This window comes from Berghia stephanieae, chromosome 3 (genome assembly GCF_034508935.2).
Source record: "Berghia stephanieae isolate SIO BIC M18660-M18661 chromosome 3, UCSD_Bste_1.3, whole genome shotgun sequence".
In the NCBI taxonomy this organism is placed as follows: Eukaryota; Metazoa; Mollusca; class Gastropoda; order Nudibranchia; family Aeolidiidae; genus Berghia; species Berghia stephanieae.
Genome location: NC_088362.1, coordinates 85,014,584 through 85,035,677, shown reverse-complemented (window position 1 = coordinate 85,035,677; position 21,094 = coordinate 85,014,584). Strand labels below are relative to the sequence as shown.

General features: G+C 40.7%; 1 protein-coding gene and 1 long non-coding RNA gene across 2 annotated transcripts; one reads left to right on the top strand and one right to left on the bottom strand.

The window, feature by feature from the left end:
- The first annotated feature begins 423 nt into the window (after window positions 1-423).
- LOC144969367 (uncharacterized) lies at window positions 424-1,227 on the top strand. The gene has a single exon (XM_078908476.1). It carries the CDS (start codon window positions 424-426, stop codon window positions 1,225-1,227), a length of 804 nt encoding a protein of 267 aa, XP_078764602.1.
- A 1,612-nt stretch (window positions 1,228-2,839) lies between these two features.
- On the bottom strand, window positions 2,840-5,582 carry LOC144968681 (uncharacterized). The gene is made up of 3 exons (XR_013644626.1): window positions 5,551-5,582; window positions 4,278-4,370; window positions 2,840-2,943 (listed from the first exon to the last, which is right to left on the bottom strand). It is a non-coding gene; the product is annotated as an uncharacterized LOC144968681 (long non-coding RNA).
- Between the last annotated feature and the right edge of the window lie 15,512 nt (window positions 5,583-21,094).

The window sequence follows — 21,094 nt, the reverse complement described above, 5'->3', positions numbered from 1 at the left end:
TCATCGTGGTGTAGCCATATGGGTTCGTTCAAAGCTAAATGCTCAACCAGTCAAGTTGTCAGACAACTTGTCATCATCCAAAGAATCCGTTTGGTGTGAAATAACACTTAGAGACAATGATAGGATATTAGTTGGCTCGGTTTATCGTTCACCGAATAGCTCTTTTGAAAACAATGATAAGATTAATGAACTTTTAGTTAAAATGACAGAAGGCAAATCACATGTTCTAGTTACGGGAGATTTTAACTTTCCTGAAGTAGACTGGGCAAACGAGTTATCCCCAAGGACTCAGATCACTCTGCTTCTAAATTCATGGAAGCTGTCAGGGATTCATTCTTAACACAGCACGTTAAGCAACCAACTCACTACCGTTCAGAGCAAACCCCAAATATTTTGGACCTGGTTTTTACAAATGAACATTCAATGATTGACTCAATAAGACATGAGGCTCCACTAGGCAAGAGTCACCACCAGGTTTTATATTTTGACTTTAGATGTTACACAAAGAAATGTTACTCGAACGAACCCCGCTACTGTTTCGATAAAGGCGACTACAAACAGCTTTCTGAATTAGTCTCAGCTGCAGACCTAACACAAAAAATAATAAACCTGTCTGTACTCGATGCATGGACTATTATCAAATCTGAAGTTATGTCAGCAGTGGACATCAGCGTACCAAAAGTTAAAAGTAGTTCAGACAGAACTTCACCTCGGTGGATCAATCCTACAGTCTTGGCAAAACTCAAGAAAAAGAAGCAAGCTTACAAAAAGTACTTAGAAACTAGAGAGGGTGCAGACTATATTAATTACACGAGGGCCAGAAATGAAGCCAAAAGCTCATGCAGAATTGCTGTAAAGGACTATGAAAGATCTATTTCTCGTATGGCTAAAGTGAACTCGAAAAAGTTTTTTGCATATGCTAGAACAAAAACGAAGACTAAAGACGGTATTGCGGATTTGTATGATGATCATAAGACAGCCTCATCTAACATTGACAAAGCCAATATTCTTAACAAGTTCTTTAGCAGTGTATTCACCAACGAGGATCTTACTAATATACCTACATGTGAAAGAAAAAGTGTAAACAACATACTATCAGATATAGAATTCGACAAAGACACTGTAAAGAAGAAACTAGACAAACTCAATATGAACAAGTCCCCAGGACCTGACATGTTCCACCCCGCGTATTATGTCAGTTGTCAGAAGAACTCTCCGAACCATTAGCGTTACTGTTCCAAAAATCACTTGACTCAGGAACTCTTCCACCTGATTGGAAAGAAGCACAAGTTACACCGTTATTCAAGAAAGGAGACAAGAGTAATCCGGGCAATTACCGACCAGTTAGCCTCACCTCAGTGGTTTGCAAAATAATGGAGAGCATTATTAGAGACTATGTCATAACTCACCTAAAGAACAACAAGTTACTGTCTGAATGCCAACATGGCTTTGTTTCTGGCAGGTCATGTTCAACTAACCTCCTAAAGACTTTAAATGATTGGACAGAGTTTCTCGACCAAGGATCTTCGGTTGACGCAATCTACTTAGATTTTGCTAAAGCTTTTGATTCTGTTCCCCATCAAAGACTCTTAAACAAACTGGAAGCTCATGGTGTTCAAGGAAATACTCTAAGCTGGATTAAGCATTTTCTAGTAGGCAGGAAACAGAGAGTTAGCGTGCAAGGCACAGTGTCAAATTGGACAGAAGTTCTTAGTGGAGTGCCACAAGGCAGCGTCTTAGGTCCAACTCTTTTCGTAATCTTCATTAATGATTTACCAAGTATTTTGTCTTGCTCATGTTCAATGTATGCCGATGATACTAAAGTATACAGAAAGGTAAACAATCTAGAAAATAGAGACAGTCTTCAGTTAGATATTGACAATCTAGTCAACTGGGCAGACGATTGGCAACTGAAGTTCAACGCTGGAAAATGCACAGTGCTACATCTTGGAACGAAAATCAAAATCTTTCACTACGATATGAGACAGCATCACTGTAGCGACAGAACAGCTCTGAATAAGTCAAAACTTGAGAAAGCTTTGAGAGTACATGTTGATACTAAATTAAAATTCTCAAAGCAAATAGAAACACAAGTTAATAAGGCAAACAGAATCCTTGGACTCATCAGAAGATCTTTTACCTATTTAGATGCAGCAACTATGAAAATACTATTTACTGCATTAGTCAGACCCCATCTCGAGTTCAGCAACTCAGTATGGTCACCACAAATTGAGAAAGATAAGAAACTTATTGAAGGCGTGCTTCGCAGAGCAACAAAAGTAATTCCTGGGTTGAAAGATAAGCAATATGAGGATAGACTGAAACGTATTGAAATTCCAAGCATGACATACAGACGAGTACGAGGTGATATGATTGAAACATACAAGTTTACACACAGTTTGTATCAAGTCGAGAGTAAACTTTTCGTGTTTGCAAACAATGGAACCAGAGGTCATAATTACAAGCTGCATAAACCAAGGTGTAACACATCACTTAGGCAACACTACTTTAATCAACGTGTGATCGACCGCTGGAACAGTCTCCCTGAAACGTTGACCAATGCTCCAAGTGTCAACGCCTTCAAAAATAGCTTAGATAGCCACTTAGCAGATTACATGTTTAGCATAGTTGAACCGCCCATTAAGATCCCATCAAAGGGTTAGACGTATATACAGGTCAAAAGATCTGTTAGGGTTAGGGCCTTCAATCTATCAAAAAGTTTATATATTATAGATAAAGGTCAAAAGATCTGTTAGGGCTTTTTATTGACTTTTATCTCGATGAACTGAATGCCAAGATCAGCAAAGGCACAAAACGCCTAATAGGCTGGAAAACTATACTATACTAAATCATCTACTACAACTACTGACTCCACCACAGAGCAATCAACAAAACTGATTTCATTAATCTCATTCATATCCATCTGTCTGGCTAGTGTTGAAGCTGTGGAGGAAAAAAAAATCTTTAGAACATCTTTTTCACTGCATTGAAACAAAACATTTATATCTGTGAATTATGAAACTGGCCACATTATGAAATCAAGTGGTGCTGAAATCAAAAACGTCATTTCATTTTGAAACTTCTCTGATCCCACATAGTCTTCAGGTCAAAGTCAGAATTTGGAATGATAAAAACTTTTGAACAATGTTATCTCCTTAAGCAACATGAAATGCTGGCCATTTAATTAAGATGATTTTAGAACTACATCCCACTTTTTAAACAAATCCTTATAAACTGTTTGTCAGTGCTTAAAAGTGTTAATATAAATATATTTGAGAAAACAATGGACTCGGCAACAGTATGCATTTTTGTTTTATTTCCTTGTAAATCATCTTTTTGTTTGAGTATTTTTCTCTCAGGGGGAACCAGTATTATTTTTTACATATGTAATATGTGATAAGTAAGCATTTGAGTGTGTTCCTCTTAATGGGGACCTGTGCTTGTGCCTGGACGACACTTTTAGGTGACTTCAAACTAAGTACACCGATGGCATGCTCTTGGAATCTACATCCATTCCATATAAGAACCATTCCCTTTTTGTTTTACTTATTAGTGCTTTGAATTGTTAATCTAGAATTGCATGACTATCCATTTGCATCCTTTTTACTGGTGCTGAAATGACCTAAATATGTCGCAAGCAATTAAAAACAGAAGAGGATTTATAATTCTAGAACATTTTGCTATCCCATTTTCTTCCTTTTTACTGGCACTGATATGACCTTAATGGTTGCAAGCGCCGTAAAACCATTAAAAACAAACAAATAAAGAATGTTGATTAAACAAAATCACAAAACCACACTTATGTTATACTTCGTGGTCCCACTGTCACTTCAATGTCCCCATTTTGACCAACTTGTTAGCCGTGATAGTCCTTTCAGTACTGTTGTCAATGTTAAATACACTGTTAGTGGCTATGTGGTCTTGTGGTATGACACTCGTTTTTGGATCGGAAGGTCCTGGCCCTGAGCCTCGCTCGGCGCATAGTTGAGTCCTTGGAAAAGACTCTTTACTCACATTCTCTCACCGTGCTCAGGTGTAAAATGAGTACCTGGCCGTTAACAGTGTTGTCTCTGTCCGAAAAATTGTAATATCGCCTAACAGACGTCATGTCCCGTTCTAAATGTTGCTGTTGGTCAGGGACCCCTTGTAAAGCGCTTTGAGCATGTTTTGTGTTTATTGCTATATACAAAAGCTCATTTTAAAAAATTTTTCTTTAGTCTTTCGGGTGAAATTTTATTAATAATTTAATGACTTTGTAGCAAAAGAATTATGCTTACTGATTATGGTGTAATCTCCAAGATTACAGTCAGATATGTCAATAATATTTCTGGCTGGACTGGGATTCGGAACCAAACTCTCAGTGCCCATTACTGTAAAGAAAATTGTTGATAAATTTGAATTAAATGAAGTATAGAATTCATAAGTTGCACTTCAAGTCCAGATTACCCATTACAAACTTAATGAGGAGGAACACAGTGGTGTTTTTTCTTAAAGGTGAATTGTTATGAAATTATAATGATTTTAATTCTATTTATATCAATTTTAATATGATACGATATCAATTGATTTTTAATGTAAAATTTGCATCATATAATTACCGGTCTCTGGCTCTTTTTTTTTTTTTAACCATGAAATGCATCCAAGTGTAATCTTATCTTCTGATCTTGAGACCCATCAATCCCAGAAATAACATATCTGCTGGGAATTGAACCCATGACACTTTGATTCATATGCAAGCATGATAACTCGCTGTGCCATTGGCTTGCCCTAAATAAAACACTAAATGAAACAAAATAAATCTTTACAGGACCCAACTCCAAAGTGGAATTTCAATACAATGTTGCGTGATGCCACTTTGACGATTTGTGATAAAAAATACATGGCAATCCCTTATGACACAAAAGCTCTTGCTCCATCACTTATTTCAAATTTGAAATATTCATATAATTTTGTCAGCTACTTCAGGATTGATGGTGTAAAGTAAATTTCAAGATTTTAACTACCATTGAATTATTAAATGTGAATAATCTTGTTTTGATACTCGACTTCAGCCTTCATTTATTCTTTTAATGTTTTTAAAATTGATAAAAAATCAAGAGGAATCGTGTCCCAGAGGCAGTTGTTAGATATGCAATAGAGGTGATATACTTTTGAGACTTAACTACCAAAAGAGGATAGTTATGTTAGAGAAAAATGAATCAGTGCATAGGCAATTGTAAGGATGTCAATATTAGACGATCACAAAAGATGCATGCATCCATAGTACAAATTACTTGTTTAAAATATTGTAAGGTACTATCTGTATTCATGTCAGGCAGCCCCAGAGACCAGCGATCACATCGTCCTCCACTGTCCAGTCACTAAACTTGAAGGTGGCTATGAAACCGTCCTTAGGGTGGAGGAAGACTTTAGAAGCTGGGTTGACGAAATAAATTTGGAGGTGTAGCCATATGCTACTACTACTACTTTATTCATGGAATGCCTAGATGACAGCCTTTTACATTTGTATACAGAACAATGTATGGAACTATTATAATTGCAGAAATTTACCTTGAATACCATCAACAATGTTACTACACTCGCCAATAATGACGAGTACCGGTACTTGTTCAGTAAAGATTGAAGAGGGTCCTGGTTTCCCCCTCCAGTCTGCTTTACATAATCAACATAACTTTGGACTATTCTTTTCGTGTCCTTGAATTTTTTTTTTTAGCTCCATCACCGAACGGTTTTTGAGAATTCGGCATTGATTCTCATTCTGATCTTTTCCCAAACCTGAAAATGAAAAAGGAGAAAAAAATATGTAAATCAACGATTATGTAATGAGATTGTTGAGGACATTCATTTTGCACTGGAATCAGTTCTATTGATTGCTTTTTGTTGCCATAAAATCTTTATTTATTATTATGGTTGTAGCAAACTTTACTCGTATAATTAGTCTGTATCCTTTAAATTATTTGCATAAAAAATGTCATGCTTTTGAGTGTAGATTATTATCAGTCATACCTCTTAAATTGGCATTTTATCATTAAATATTTGTAGGGTCTGACTGGAGAGGGTGAAGATTTATTTCTTGCTTATCAAATGTACTCGGGTAGGTCGCCCTAAATCTGTATGCTTTTCTATACCTCAAATTCCAACAGCTCTAACTGCAATTATTTGACATCTTTTGTTAGTTTGATGTAAATACATATGAGGTATTATCAGTTAACCTTGCTTAAAAATAGATTCCAAACCCCCTCACCCCAAATATGTATGCTCATGCCCCAAACCCGTAAACGGCTTGCCCTAAACCAGTACAGCATTAAATTAGTCTCCTAATTTTTCAAAATTTCATAATTTTTTTAATATGATAATGTTGTGGTAGAATTTCATGTATAATTAGTTTTTAAAAATATTTTCTAAAAGACAAAAAAAAAAAAAAATTGAGCATATATAAAGAGCATTATCCTAGCATTTACGTTTGTTGCGGTTATAACTTTTGACGCATTAGCGATTTTCTGTTATTTTTTGCACTGAAAAAAAAAAAAAAGAATAAATAAAGACACCGCTTGGGAATTTTTTTTAAAAAGAAAAAAAAACAACCTTTTACTTTTAGAAAGAAGTTTATTTTCACTTCCACTTCATTTCGAATTTTTCTGGTTGACTTGTTCTAAATATTCAAGTGAGTTGAAAGCTTAAAACTTTTGTCATTTTTTGTGGCAACTGACACAGATGCTAGATTGTATACTGCTAAACATGCTCAAAGCTCTGTAAGGGGCTCCAAGCCAATAGCAACACCGCAATATCACAACTTTTCCCCGACAGAGTCATTACTTTTAATGGCCAATTACTCAATAAGGAGCCTTTTCCAATGACTCGACTTTGAACCACTCAGGGAGGGACTTGAATCTTGGGCTTACGGGTCCAAATGCAAGTGTCATACTACAAGACAACAAAGCCCCACTTAGTAGGGGCAAAGAGGAAGGGTGAAATTTATTGCCTAACCTCCGCACTACACTACATATATTTATATTGTTTATTGATAAATTATGGGTGCCATGTCGGCTATTATGATGCTTGAAAATTGTCATTGAACATGCCAACCTGTTTTTTTTTGGGTTTTTTTTATTAATTGTCTTTTTTTTTTTTTAGAAACCCGAGACCGGGTTGCCATCTTGCCTGTTCTTGCCAAGTAGTAAAAGGGTGGATCAGAGAGCAGAGCAGGGAGATAGGAAGTAGATAAACACGAGGTATACAAATACAAAGCAACATTGTGAGTGACAGGGACCTACAGTAGGCACTTGCAAGAATTTTTCAAAATAGTGGCTATGGGTATTAATTTAGCGTAGAAAAATAAAGGGGAGTGAAACATTAACTAGAGTGAAAAAAGTATCGCTCTATCTCAACTGGTTAAAAAGTTATGACCGTTTATGTGGTGGAAAATCTCTATAGCTTAATAGGAAAAAAATGTGACGAAAGCACAGCATCCCAATGCATAATCAAGTATAATTCAGAAACAGCTTCAGATACAACTTTGAAATTTTTACATGTGGTAAATCATCTCTGTAATACATTGCAAACAGAAAATGAATTATTTATTGAGAAAGAAAAGTATAGTTTAGAGCTGAGACAGCTGAAATCAAGGAAAAATAGATCACGACATACAAATGAATGACCTATTGGAATTTTGGAAAAGTCAATAATAAAAGATTTATTCACATGAAGATAAACCAAATACACCACTGAATCGGCGTCATTTAGTTGTTCACTTTGAACTTTTCAAAATGAAAATAGACCTCATAAAAGCAAAGATATGGACCGACAAATGTTTGAGGTGGTGTATTAGCCTACAGTCTACAGTCCTTCAGATGCCCAGTGTCAGTGACCGTGCTGTAGCCTATTTTTATTTCATTTCATGATAGACCAAATACACCACTGATTCGGCGTCATTTAGTTGTTCACTTTGAACTTTTCATAATGAAAATAGACATCATAAAAGCAAAGATATGGACTGATAAATGTTTGAGGTGGTGTATTAGCCTACAGTCTACAGTACTACAGATGCCCAATGTCAGTGACCGTGCTATAGCCTATTGTAGTAACTACCGTGATTGCCAGAACTCGGTATTCTGGCTGTAGGACTCCATGGCTAGGATGGGTCCAGATGGCCGGTGAATCACGGAATTACTGAGTTAAAACTAGATATTAAATAGCTAAAGTTAAAGTATAAAAATATAGCTTACCCTGAATCTAGCTAGTCGTAATGGTAGATAGGTATGGTCGCAACAGATATGGTATGGTAGATAGTTTAGTGTAGAGCTTGAAGTGTGCAGTAGGTAAGTCTGTAGGTAAGTGTAGTGTGTAAGTCTGTAGGTAAGTCCTAGGTAAGTCTGTAGGTAAGTCTGTCGGTAAGTGTAGTGTGTCGAGAGGTCCACTCGGCTTTATATGAGCCGGGTCAGCTCGGGACGAGGCAGAGCGGAAGTAGGAATGACCATTGCCAAGGTCACTAGCCGTACGATTGTTTACGGCTAGAGATCCCTACACTGCTCCCCCCTCAAAAAGGGCAGGGTGGCTGGATGTGGGGTACTCACCTGCACCTTTCTGGAGCTCTCGGTATTACAGTGAACTAAAGGAGAGGAGCCCTTACCTAGGGCGTAGCAACAAAAAAAAAGGGGAAGGCCCTTTCCTAGGGCCAAACAAAAAATAAAGAAGGCCCTTACCTAGGGCCGAAATAAAAGGAAAGCCCTTTCCTGGGGCTGGGGCAAAAATAAATCTATTTACACGGTTGCTCGTCCTAGCACCTAGCTGTCTAAGACAGAGCTGTGGAGGGACAGCTCCATCGAGGGCTCTCTCTCCTTCATTCTTTTATTCTCCTCCCGGAGACGGGTGACCTCAGCCGCCTCAGTCCGGAGGGAGGCCAGCTCCTGCCTGGCCCTCTTAAGCTGATTCCGCAGGCTGCGGAAGTCCCCCGGCGGCGGCGAGATCTGTCTCGGCGGTCGGCTTGCTCTTGGTCCTCCCTCCTATGCCTGCTGGGAGGCCGATCGCGGCTCTGTCGGGCCGGGGTACTCGTTCTGTGGGCCCGACGGGGCGAGCGGGACCGTCTCCTACGGTCACGGAGCCTCCGTTCCTGGTTAGAGTTAGAGGCGACGGGGGAGGTCCGGGATCTATTCCCAAGTCTCGAGGTGATTGGAGGAGTCCTCGAGCGTCTAGTGGAATTTCTCCAGGGTTGCCTGCGATTCCGAATCGCGTGCTCCGGGTTACACCCCGGAGGAGAGCGCCTGCCGGCCGCTCTCGGCATCTCTTCTCGGAATCGCAGGAAATCCCGGAAGAGGGTCACATCGCGTGAGAAAGAGGTCATCTGCGGAGATTAACCCATAGAGGCCCGCTTCCCCTGGAGTCGCCCGCGACTGTTGAGGCCCGCATCGCCCGCGGCCCCCGAGAAAAAACGGATATTGTTTACTTTGTTATTGCAACGAATCACTTCGTTTTATTCTAAACCGGAAACATCGTAAACGTAATGCGATCGTTCTATTTCCGTTTCCTTTTTACCGCACGTTTATATCGTTGATAGCAAGTGAGTAATCGAATTCAGAAAAATGGCATTCCCGTACCTCATGAGTTTGTTGCGTGGCGCTAGGAATAATGTTTTGGAGAGTGGTGTATGGTGTAGACGATGAAGAGGATTTTGGAAATGAAAGCGATATCGAACTAGAAAAGAAGATGTAAACGATGGTGGGGATGGACAAGACGAGGCGTTAGCACCCGATCAAGGTGATTCGGACACTGAATTGGAGTCCGAGATTGACGAAAATGACGGGAATGGGGGTGCGGGGAACGAGTTTTTTTTTTTAATATTTTTTTCCCCAATTTATTGAAATCAAAACATGTCATGTTATATATCATTCGAAAGCAAATTTATCTGGCTATAAAAAGGAATTAAAATTATAATTTTATGTCATTTGGTTCTCGTTTAATAATTTTTTAACTTTGTGTTGGTATTTTTTTGTTAAGAGTTATGCCCCTTACACTGGGCCTCTGGGGAATTTTTTTTAGTAAACACCGGGCCTCTAAAAAGATTAGTGAGAACAGGATGGGCAAATGAAAATGTTCAGTTGCCTCGCTTGGTTCCTCATCAGGTTGACACACCTGCCGTGGAACCAGTCGAAACACCTGTCACACGCAACCATGAGGTCTCATCGTCCGGCTTTCCACAAGTACAGTACGTAATTTCCTGGCCAGACTCGATGGCCTCCCTTTCCTTTCGGATCCAGGCTGGGATAGTCCGGTCCCAACATGGCTTCAGGTGGTCATGGTTGACTGTCTTAATCTCCGAGTTCCTGAATTTGACAACGTATGTGGCGGGGGTCAGGACCGTGGAGATGATGGCTGGTCCAGTCCATACAGGTTTCAGCTTACTGGACTTTCCTTTCACATTCGATTTATCCAGGTAATAAACCGCCTGTCCCCTCTTGAAGGAATGGACGTGGGCTTTGATGTAGTCCCTCTTCGTCCTCTTGAGCTCAGTTCGGAGGGTGGTTCTCGCAGTCTCATGGGCTATCTCTAACCCCTGCTGTAGGAGTTGACATATTCTTCAGGAGACTGTGGGTTTGTACGTTTCCCTGGTATAACCAATTCCACCGGTGTGCTCAATTCCCTTCCTAACATCAATATGTTAAAGGCGTAGGTATGACAAGGAGGTATCGTGGGCCTTCGTCTCTTCTGTATAAGGCTCCATCGATCAGGAAGAACAGGTTGCGGTGCACCCAGTAGAACTTTTCCTCCTGGCCGGACAGCATGAAGTCCGACATCTCTGGGTCTGCTCCTAATTTCAACCATAATAGCAGGTGGGTCATGTGATGATCATCCGACTGCAGCTTCCTGACATCCTCCATGTCAATGTCAAGGCCAACTTATGTCGAGTTGTCTTGTCTTACCTTGTATTTTGTGTCCACCTCATTTGTAATATTCAACCCATTGACAATTGTGTCAGGGGACCTGAGGGGGACAGCACAGCTCACTCCTGACGTCATCCGGGTAGAGTTGTTCAATCCTCTGATCTGTCGCACTTTACGTCCACCCTCGTTTATGATATTCGACCCAGTGACAATTGTGTCAGGGGACCCGAGGGGGATAGTGCAGTTCCTTCCTGACGTCATTCGGGCAGTGTCGTCCAATCTTTTGAGTTGTGTTCTACGTCCGCCCTCGTTTATAATATCCAACCCAGTGACAATTGTGTCAGGGGACCCGAGGGGGACGACGTAGTCTACTTCTGATTCAAAGGTTCCCCATCTCTCCTGTGTTCGGGCGCAATATGCGCATCCGCCACAAGGCAATTCTGATAACGCCTTGTGAGGACGGTAGTGTTGGCAAGTGTCCGTCGTGGGAGGTCGAGATAAGGCATCAGCATTCATGTGCAGTGAACCAGAGCGGTGAACTATCCTCATGTTGTATTGACTGAGTTCTTCAATCCATCGGGCCAGTTGGCCCTCAATCCTCTTGAAGTTCATGAGCCAAGTAAGGCAGCGATGATCCGTTCGTACAGTGAATTCGCTGCCTAAGAGGTAGTGACGGAAGTGATTGGTAAAGCGCATAATTGCAAGTAGCTCCTCCCTGGTAGTGCAATAGCGCCGCTGAAGGGGAGTCAGGGTGAAGCTCCCATATGCAATCACCTTCTCTTCCTCTTCTTGGATCTGAATCAACTCGGCTCCGATGGCGCAATCTGAAGCATCAGTATCGAGGATGAAGTGGCCTGTCGTAGTGGGAATGGCCAAGACCGTGGGGAAGTAAGGCGTAGCTTGATCTCCTCAAAGGCTGCCTGCTGCTCATCACCCCAGATGAAAATTTTCTTTCTCAGAAGTCGTGCGAGGGGTTCTGATATTCCGGCAAAATCCTTTACGAAGAAGCGGTGGTAATTAGCTAAGCCCAAAAACTTCTCCATTCCCTTAATGACGTAGGTGCTGGCCGATTCCGTACAGTGGCAATTGATTCCTCTGTCATAGACAACTGGTTTCTTCCTACCTTCCTACCAAGAAGTTTAGTTTCTTTCCTGAAGAGCTCACATTTCCTGGGTTTGAGCTTCAGCCGGAAGGCACGAAGTCTGGTGAACACTTCCCTCAAGTTGTTAAAGTGGTCCTGGAAGGACTTCCCCAGTACACAGATGTCGTTCAAGTAGGCCAAGACAGAGTTCCAGTGTAAGTCCTTCAAGACGAGGTCCATTACTCTGCTGTAGGTGCTATAGAATTGCAGAGTCCAAATGGCAGCTTGTTGAATTCAAATAGGCCCCTCCTCGTCCTGAATGCAGTCTAGATGGTGGGGCTTCTTTACATTTCTGCACTCTGGTGCTGGGTTCGAACCCCCACTGTCTCCTAGTGCCAAGGCCTCCTTATTTCTTATATCAGCAGTGGTCGTCGGCATCGAAAGGGTCATTGGGGTCTGGAACATCAGTGAAGGTATCTTCCATTTTGGGCACCGTGAGTGTAAAATAATAATTATTGGCTTCCTGAGGCTGTAGAGACTTCATAAACTTAACGATGTTCTTGGTACTACAGAAGTCTTTCTTGGTCATCTATACTCTCCTGATAGGGCAGGACGAACTGTCTGGCAGTCTGCCCAGAGACAATAATCCATGGGCTGCTCTAAAGAGTAGTAGTCCATTAGAATTCATTCACCATGATGTTCTCCGACACGATTACCCTAATGTTCTGAGAAAAGACTATGGGAAACAGTGTCAGTAACAAGGAAGCAAATCATAGTGTAACCTCAAGGAACTATTACGCCATGCAAGCAATCAATGCAAGCTAAAAGCATAAAACAAAAATCAAGCGGGCTTAAAGCCAAGTAATAAAACTAGCACAAGCATGAAGCCAAAAACAATATAATAGGCCAAGCTCATGCCAAAGCAAGCAAATGAATCAAGCTGCAAACAAGCTACGCTCTGTAAAAATATAATATATGAACATTTGTATATAATAGAGTAAAGATCACAGAGTAATTTAATGATAACAACAATCTATACATCTTCACAACAAAACAATTGCTCCAGGTCGCAGTCATGGCCATGTCGTGCACCAACACTTCACTGACCCATGGTGCGCGACCTGAGCATAAACATCACAATATGTATCATACGATTCACTGAGAATTAGGTCCTCCAACTCGAACCTTGGTCGCAACAGATAATGCACCAACATCTCTCTGCGCAGGCCACCAAGCCCGAGTGACCATCAAACTCAGTGAATCCAAACTATCATCAGATAGTTGCTTTCGAGCGGTCATCTCTACAGCTGCAGCCATGGTCAGGACATGCTCCGACATGTCACTGCACCATGCTGCCCGATCACAGTGGCCACTCGAAAGCAAACCTAGGGAACTAACACTATTGGCTGGTCTGTCACTCGAGGCCGCAGCCACGGTCGGGTCATGCTACAACATCTCACCGCACCATGCTGCCTGGCCCGAGTGACCTCCAACCAATAAAACCACAAAGCAATGATCAATAATAACATGGGGTTGTTTATTGCAGGATAGTCGCTCCCTAGGCCGCAGCCATGGTCGGATCATGCTCCGACATCTCACCGCACCATGCTGCCCGGCCCGAGCGACCATCAAACAACAAATCAAAATGAAGAAAATTAATGTACAAGTAATTATGTATGGTCTATTGAAAGATCGGCCACTCCCCAAGGCCACAGCCATGGTCGGATCATGCTCCAACATCTCACCGCACCATGCTGCCTGGCCCGAGTGACCATCAAACAATAAATCAAATTTAAATGCTCAAAGAACTATTAAATCAAAATCCATGACAAGCAACATACAAATAATCATGTGTAGTCTATTGGAAGATAGGCCACTCCTCAAGGCCGCAGCCATGGTCGGATCATGCTCCAGCATCTCACCGCACCATGCTGCCTGGCCCGAGTGACCATCAAACAATAAATCAAAATTATACAAATACTAAATAAAAAATTAGGTATGGTCTATTGAAAGATAGGCCACTCCTCAAGGCCGCAGCCATGGTCGGATCATGCTCCAACATCTCACCGCACCATGCTGCCTGGCCCGAGTAGCCATCAAACAATAAATCAAAATCGTACAAATACTAAATAAAAACAATTAGGTATGGTCTATTGAAAGATAGGCCACTCCTCAAGGCCGCAGCCATGGTCGGGTCATGCTCCAACATCTCACCGCACCATGCTGCCCGGCCCGAGTAGCCATCAAACAATAAATCAAAATTATACAATACTAAATAAAAAATTAGGTATGGTCTATTGAAAGATAGGCCACTCCTCAAGGCCGCAGCCATGGTCGGATCATGCTCCAACATCTCACCGCACCATGCTGCCTGGCCCGAGTAGCCATCAAACAATAAATCAAAATTATACTAAATATGAAAATAGGTACGGTCTGTTAAAAGATAGACCACTCCTCAAGGCTGCAGCCATGGTCGGATTATGCTCCAACATCTCACCGCACCATGCTGCCGGGCCCGAGTGATCATCAAACAACAAATCAAGAAAAAAAAAAACAGACTTAAAAAAATAAAAATGAACCACACAAATCACCAAGGGATCCTCTCAGGAGAGGAAGGTGTGTGAAAGAAAAATAATAACTGAAGATATATTATAATAAAATCAATAGAAAGTGTAACCACAATCACAATGTAGCACTGGACAAACAAAATCAAGTCAAGGACAGATCAGATCACAAGAACTCAACTAATCACAGTCATAAGCAGTAAACAAAGTCAAGTCAAGGACAAATCAAATCACAAGAATACCACTATCACAGTCATAGGTAATAAACAAAGTCAAGTGCAGGACAAAGCAAATAAGAATTCACAATAAATTACTAAAGATATAAACTAATCACTAATCACAGTTATAGGCAATAACAAAACAACAAAAAATATTTCCAGTAAAAAGAATAAAAAAGAAATCAAATGTAAAAAAATTTTTTTTTTTAAATCATGAAACATGACACCGTCCACAAGGTCACCAGACAGGTGTGACCTTGGAGTCAAGGACAAGGACGACCTTGACACGATCAAACAAAATTCACGAACTGAAATTCCCTACAACTGAAAGAAAAGGGAAGGGGGCGTGGTCATACCTATCACCAATATCACAGCACAGAATTCATTCAAGATTTAATATAAGAATTATAGTAGAAAATACATGATGAAAAATAACGAAGTATTCACACGGTAAAAATCAACGAAATTCGAAATCCCATTCAACGAAATACGACGGTAGGAAATAATAAAATGGATAATGTAAAAAGTAGAAAAAAGTTTTCGCTCGTGACGCCATTGTAGTAACTACCGTGATTGCCAGAACTCGGTATTCTGGCTGTAGGACTCCATGGCTAGGATGGGTCCAGATGGCCGGTGAATCACGGAATTACTGAGTTAAAACTAGATATTAAATAGATAATGTTAAAGTATAAAAATATAGCTTACCCTGAATCTAGCTAGTCGTAATGGTAGATAATGGTCGCAACAGATATGGTATGGTAGATAGTTTAGTGTAGAGCTTGAAGTGTGCAGTAGGTAAGTCTGTAGGTAAGTGTAGTGTGTAAGTCTGTATGTAAGTCCTAGGTAAGTCTGTCGGTAAGTGTAGTGTGTCGAGAGGTCCACTCGGCTTTATATGAGCCGGGTCAGCTCGGGACGAGGCAGAGCGGAAGTAGGAATGACCATTGCCAAGGTCACTAGCCGTACGATTGTTTACGGCTAGAGATCCCTACACTATTGTTATTTCATTTCATTAGTGACAAAGAAAAAATATATATGTACTTCTCTTTTTTTCGCACTGTTACGGAGTGCTGCAATCTCGACATAATTGTATTTTCCAGGAGGACTGCAGTTTCAGGGTTTGAAAAGTTATAGTTTTTCTCTTGTTGAGCTCCATTTTCGTCAATGAATTTCAAAGGGAAATAGAATCTAAACAAAACGAAAGCGGATGAAGCGCTGATTAAATCTTTTGCGTCAGAAGAACCCAAACAGCAGCACAAAATAACCGATAGAGTCAAGGGATAGGTCAGGACAAGCCACGCCCATTTCTAGGCTAAAGCCCAGCTAGTCCGAGACTAAATAATGCTCATTGAATCCGATTTTTTTTAGACACTTACTAAGCTTGGGCTAAAGACTAGCTAGTCATTTACTAGACTAGTAAATTACTAAAGTTAGTCCGCGTTCATTAGAACGGGCCCAGAGGTTGTACTTTTGCTTTCATGTTATATTCGTCCTATCGTCTTAATATTTACTAGGCTCTTATAGGTAGTGCATTAAAGAGGCCGAATTTGTGTCAAGTGCTTTAAAAAAAAATTAATAAGAATAAAAATACAAAATACTCCCGAGCCCAAAAGAACAATCAGCAGAATAAGGATGCAAACCCCGCTTCAGGGTTCCATTTCAGTTCCCAAAGCCTGAATGAGAAACAAATACATAGCATTTAGCTATCTAATAATAATAATAATAATAATAATAATAATAATAATAATAATAATAATAATAATAATAATAATAATAATAATAATAATAATAGACCCAAAACTGCCGTAGGGGAGACCGGGGCAAGTTCGTCCACTTTTAGTCATTTTGTATCACTGATAAGTCAATTACTGATGGAATACAATGGGATTTGGTGACGTATCACTTTATTTCATTCTGATTTAAAACATGCCTTTGGTTTTTAAATATACACAAAATTGATGCATTTATTAACGAAATAAGATCATTACTTCAGGTGGGCGAATGTGCCCCGTCACTGGGGTAAGTTCGCCCAGGGGTTGGGGCACATTCGACCACCTGGGGCAAGTTCGCCCATGGTTTAAAATTCAGAAGATACATACATGAATCAGTTTGATATTTACTATAATGTAGTGGAATTAAGTGAAAGAAATAATAACAAACACATATCAATAAAATAAAAAATACACTGATCCGATATATGTGGCATTACTATTCTTTACCAATCAATACAAATAGTCTGAATTATCTGAATCATTACAGTTATGGCATACATAATAGAAACATTTCTTTTTGTCTCCAACACATTGTTCATGTGACCATTGTTTACATTCTAAGCACTGAACCCATGTCTCCCTATTGCTGTCTGACCATGGTGATAAGCAAATCGAACAATACCATTCATCACTTTCTGAATCCGATGAATTATCAAGCAGACGCCGCTTAACTTTTCCTTTTATAGTTGCCTTTTTCCCCCCAATAGCCTTCCCTTTCAGTGCAGTTTTTTTCTTTATCTTTGCCAAATGCTCTTCTTCTATTCTATTCTTTTCTGGTGTATCTGTAAGGATACAGCTCTTCCGCTTTTTCCTCCCCCCTGGTGCTCTTTTTCTAGGCGGTGCTTTTGGATGTGGCCTAATTAATTCAGGCGAAAAAGAGTTTGAAGTTCCAGGTTGAACCAGCGAGAGAGGAATAGATTGCTGGCATGAAGGTCCAGGCTGGGGCAGAGATGGAGGAATAGATTGCTGGCATGAAGGTCCAGGCTGGGGCAGAGATGAAGGAATAGATTGCTGGCATGAAGGTCCAGGCTGGGGCAGAAATGGAGGAATAGATTGCTGGCATGAAGGTCCAGACTGGGCAGAGATGGAGGAATAGATTGCTGGCATGAAGGTCCAGGCTGGGACAGAGATGGAGGAATAGATTGCTGGCATGAAGGTCCGGGATGGGACAGAGATGGAGGAATAGATTGCTGGAATGAAGGTCCAGACTGGGCAGAGATGGAGGAATAGATTGCTGGCATGAAGGTCCAGCTGGGACAGAGATGGAGGAATAGATTGCTGGCATGAAGGTCCGGGATGGGACAGAGATGGAGGAATAGATTGCTGGAATGAAGGTCCAGACTGGGACAGAGATGGAGGAATAGATTGCTGGAATGAAGGTCCAGACTGGGACAGAGATGGAGGAATAGATTGCTGGAATGAAGGTCCAGGCTGGGGCAGAGATGGAGGAATAGATTTCTGGCATGAAGGTCCAGTTTGGGGCAGAGATGGGGGAATAGATTGCTGGCATGAAGGTCCAGGCTGGGGTAGAGATGGAGGAATAGATTGCTGGCATGAAGGTCCAGACTGGGGCAGAGATGGAGGAATAGATTGCTGGTATGAAGGTCCAGTTTGCTGTTCATCTAACTCGGGGTTTGGTCTGTCAGTAACAGAAGAGGGACAAAAGTCAATGTCCTGGAAAACATCAGGTCGAAAAGGATGTATTCCGGCTTTTGCAAAGCCTGCCACAATATTCTCTACAGAAACACTTGGGCTCCATGCAGTGTTAACCACCTCCGGAATGTCATATATTGACAGAGGTGATCCTGGGTGTGAACGCAACCAGTTCTGTTGAGCTTGCCCTAGTCGTTTTTTAAAAGGAGAAAAGACGGAAAGATCCAGTGGCTGTAGCTTGTGAGAACAATGAGGTGGAAAAGACAATAAGACTATCCCATTGTCTTTAGCGAACTGTAGTACCTCAAATGCAACATGAGAATCGTGATTGTCTAACAACAGTAGAATGGGTTTCTCCTTTGATGGGTTCACAAATTTTGTGAAATGTTTCAAGAATTCCAGAAAATTTTCACCCGTCATCCATCCTGACTTGTGAGCCGCGCCTTTGCTACCGATAAGGGAACCTCTCAGAAAATGTTCTTTAAAATGTACTCTAGGGAAAACGAAAAATGGCGGAATGGTCTGACCACATGACGACACTGCAGCACATACGGTAACTAATTCTCCACGCTCGGCAGATACAAGTGAGCCCACTTGTTTAGATCCTTGTGTGGCAATGACTTTAGGCGGCTTGGTGACTGTAGTGACGCCTGTCTCGTCGCAGTTCCAGATTGAAACAGGTTCAAACTTAAATCGATCGAGTACTTTCCGAGGTTTGTCGAAGAAAAGATTTACATTTTCTCGATTGAAAGCGGTGGCTCTTCCAATGCTAGTAGCTTCTGGTGTCCTCAACGAAATTGTTGGATGTCGTTTAATGAACCCATAGAACCAGTCTTCACCTGCTTGTCCGGCGTCTTTCCATGATGGTGGGCACTTAATCGAATGCACGCTGGCCAATTTGAAAGCCAGTATGCGACATTCCGTTGTTGTTAGTCCAAAGTAGATTGATGCGGCTTTTTTTAGGTAGTCTACAAGAATTAACTCTTGATCATCGGTAAATACCTGACGATGTTTTGAGTAGCCATATGATGTAAGCTGTCCTTTCTTTTCCCGGGCAATATAATCTTTCAATGTTGATCGAGGTATGCCAAACATTTCAGCCGTTTTTCGAACACTTTCACTTGTTGTTTGTATGTGCTCGATAGCTCTTTTTATCGTCTCTGGTGGTGTAAGGCCTCTCTGTGTTTTGCGTGGTCGGTTTCTCATTTTTTACTCTAAATAGTGATAGAGAGTAAGAAAACAACCTTGTTAATACACAGTCTAATACAACAACTTTTTTTAAAAATAAAAAGAAACACACCCAAAAAAAAATAAAAAAAATTGAGCTTTTATACAGTGCAATATCCACTAAACGTGCTCAAAGCGCTTTACAAAGGGTCCCTGACCAACAGCAAAACGTAACAAGTAGAACGAGACATGACGCATGTTAGGCAATATTACTTTTTTTTCGGACAGCGACGTTGCTAACGGCCATGTACTCATTTTACACCTGAGTACGATGAGAGAATGTGTGTAAAGAGCCTTTTCCAAGGACTTAACTATGCGCCGAGCGAGGCGACAGAGTAACGAAAAATGTTTGTTTGTTGCTTTAGGTCTCTTCCAACACAATTGAGGTTATATGAGAGACCGCTGAAACAAAAAAACAAGCAATCCAACAAAAATAGTACAAATGTCAATCAAAATCATAACCTAAAGATATCATAAGCTAAATTATAAATAACCAAGAACAAACAGGCAGAGGATTTACAGGAAAAAAAATATCCCCTGTCAAAAATACAATCACAAACCAAAGAAGCAGGATAGGCTAGTAAAGAGAAGAAGAAACGACATCACTATCGGATCGTACACCCATGCGAACATCATAGGTATATGATTCAAGGGTGATGCTCCCATCCAACCACCCGCAACGAAAAATGTATTAGAAGTGGTTGAATAGCATATCAAAATGGTACTTAAACTTGTAAACGATAATCAACAGTGAATACTCGTCCACGGGGCACGTCCGCCCATGTGGCGAATGTGCCCCGTGATGAGGTGGCGAACTTACCCCAACCGGAATCTTTATATTACTTCACCCATAGCTCGCACTTCCGTGCTCACATGATTTAACTGACACAATAAATAGAAAGGGGAAAGTGTACTTACTATTACAATATGAGAACGAAATAAAAATCAAGTTTCCTTATTGGAATAATATGTTTTAATGAAAGAGATGAAAAATTCACTTACCAGTGGATAAACAACAATTTTGAAGATAACAAGATAGATAGATGTGTTCTCAACCTCTGTAACCGGTGATGACATGCGGAAATGGGATGGGTTTTGCACAGTGTGGTCGGAATGTCTAAAAATAGCACAGATGCAACATAAAAACAAAAAGACGAACGTGCCCCGTGGGCGAACGTGCCCCGGTCTCCCCTACTCTGACAAAACCCGTTAAACAATTTTTCACACGAAAACGGTTACTTCAAATAATAATATAAACTGTATGTATGTAAATAAATAGAATTGACAACCAACTTGTCTACAACTCTTCGATATAAGAGAAAAATCGAGTGGCTGCTAGAGTCGCTATAACTTTACCTCTGTGATCAGACTGGAATAACATTATAAAAACATAATATTTGTTGACTATTTTGATCGTTATATCAAATTGTTGTTTTTTAAAATAGAAAAGTGAGCTCATTTTTGTTGGTTTGTTTTGTTTAATAAACACTCAAACAGCGGTTACTGCTCAGGGCCACACATACAACTGTATTGCAGATTTATTTTTGAGGTGAAGGACAGTTTTTGCCATATACGTTAATTCTTAGCGTTTATTACATATTGTCACTTGGAGCCGTTTTCTTCTTACCTTACTTTTAACTTTTTTGTTGTTGTTGTTGTATTTCAAGTCATAGCAGTACATAAAGAGTAGAGTGCTACAATGTGA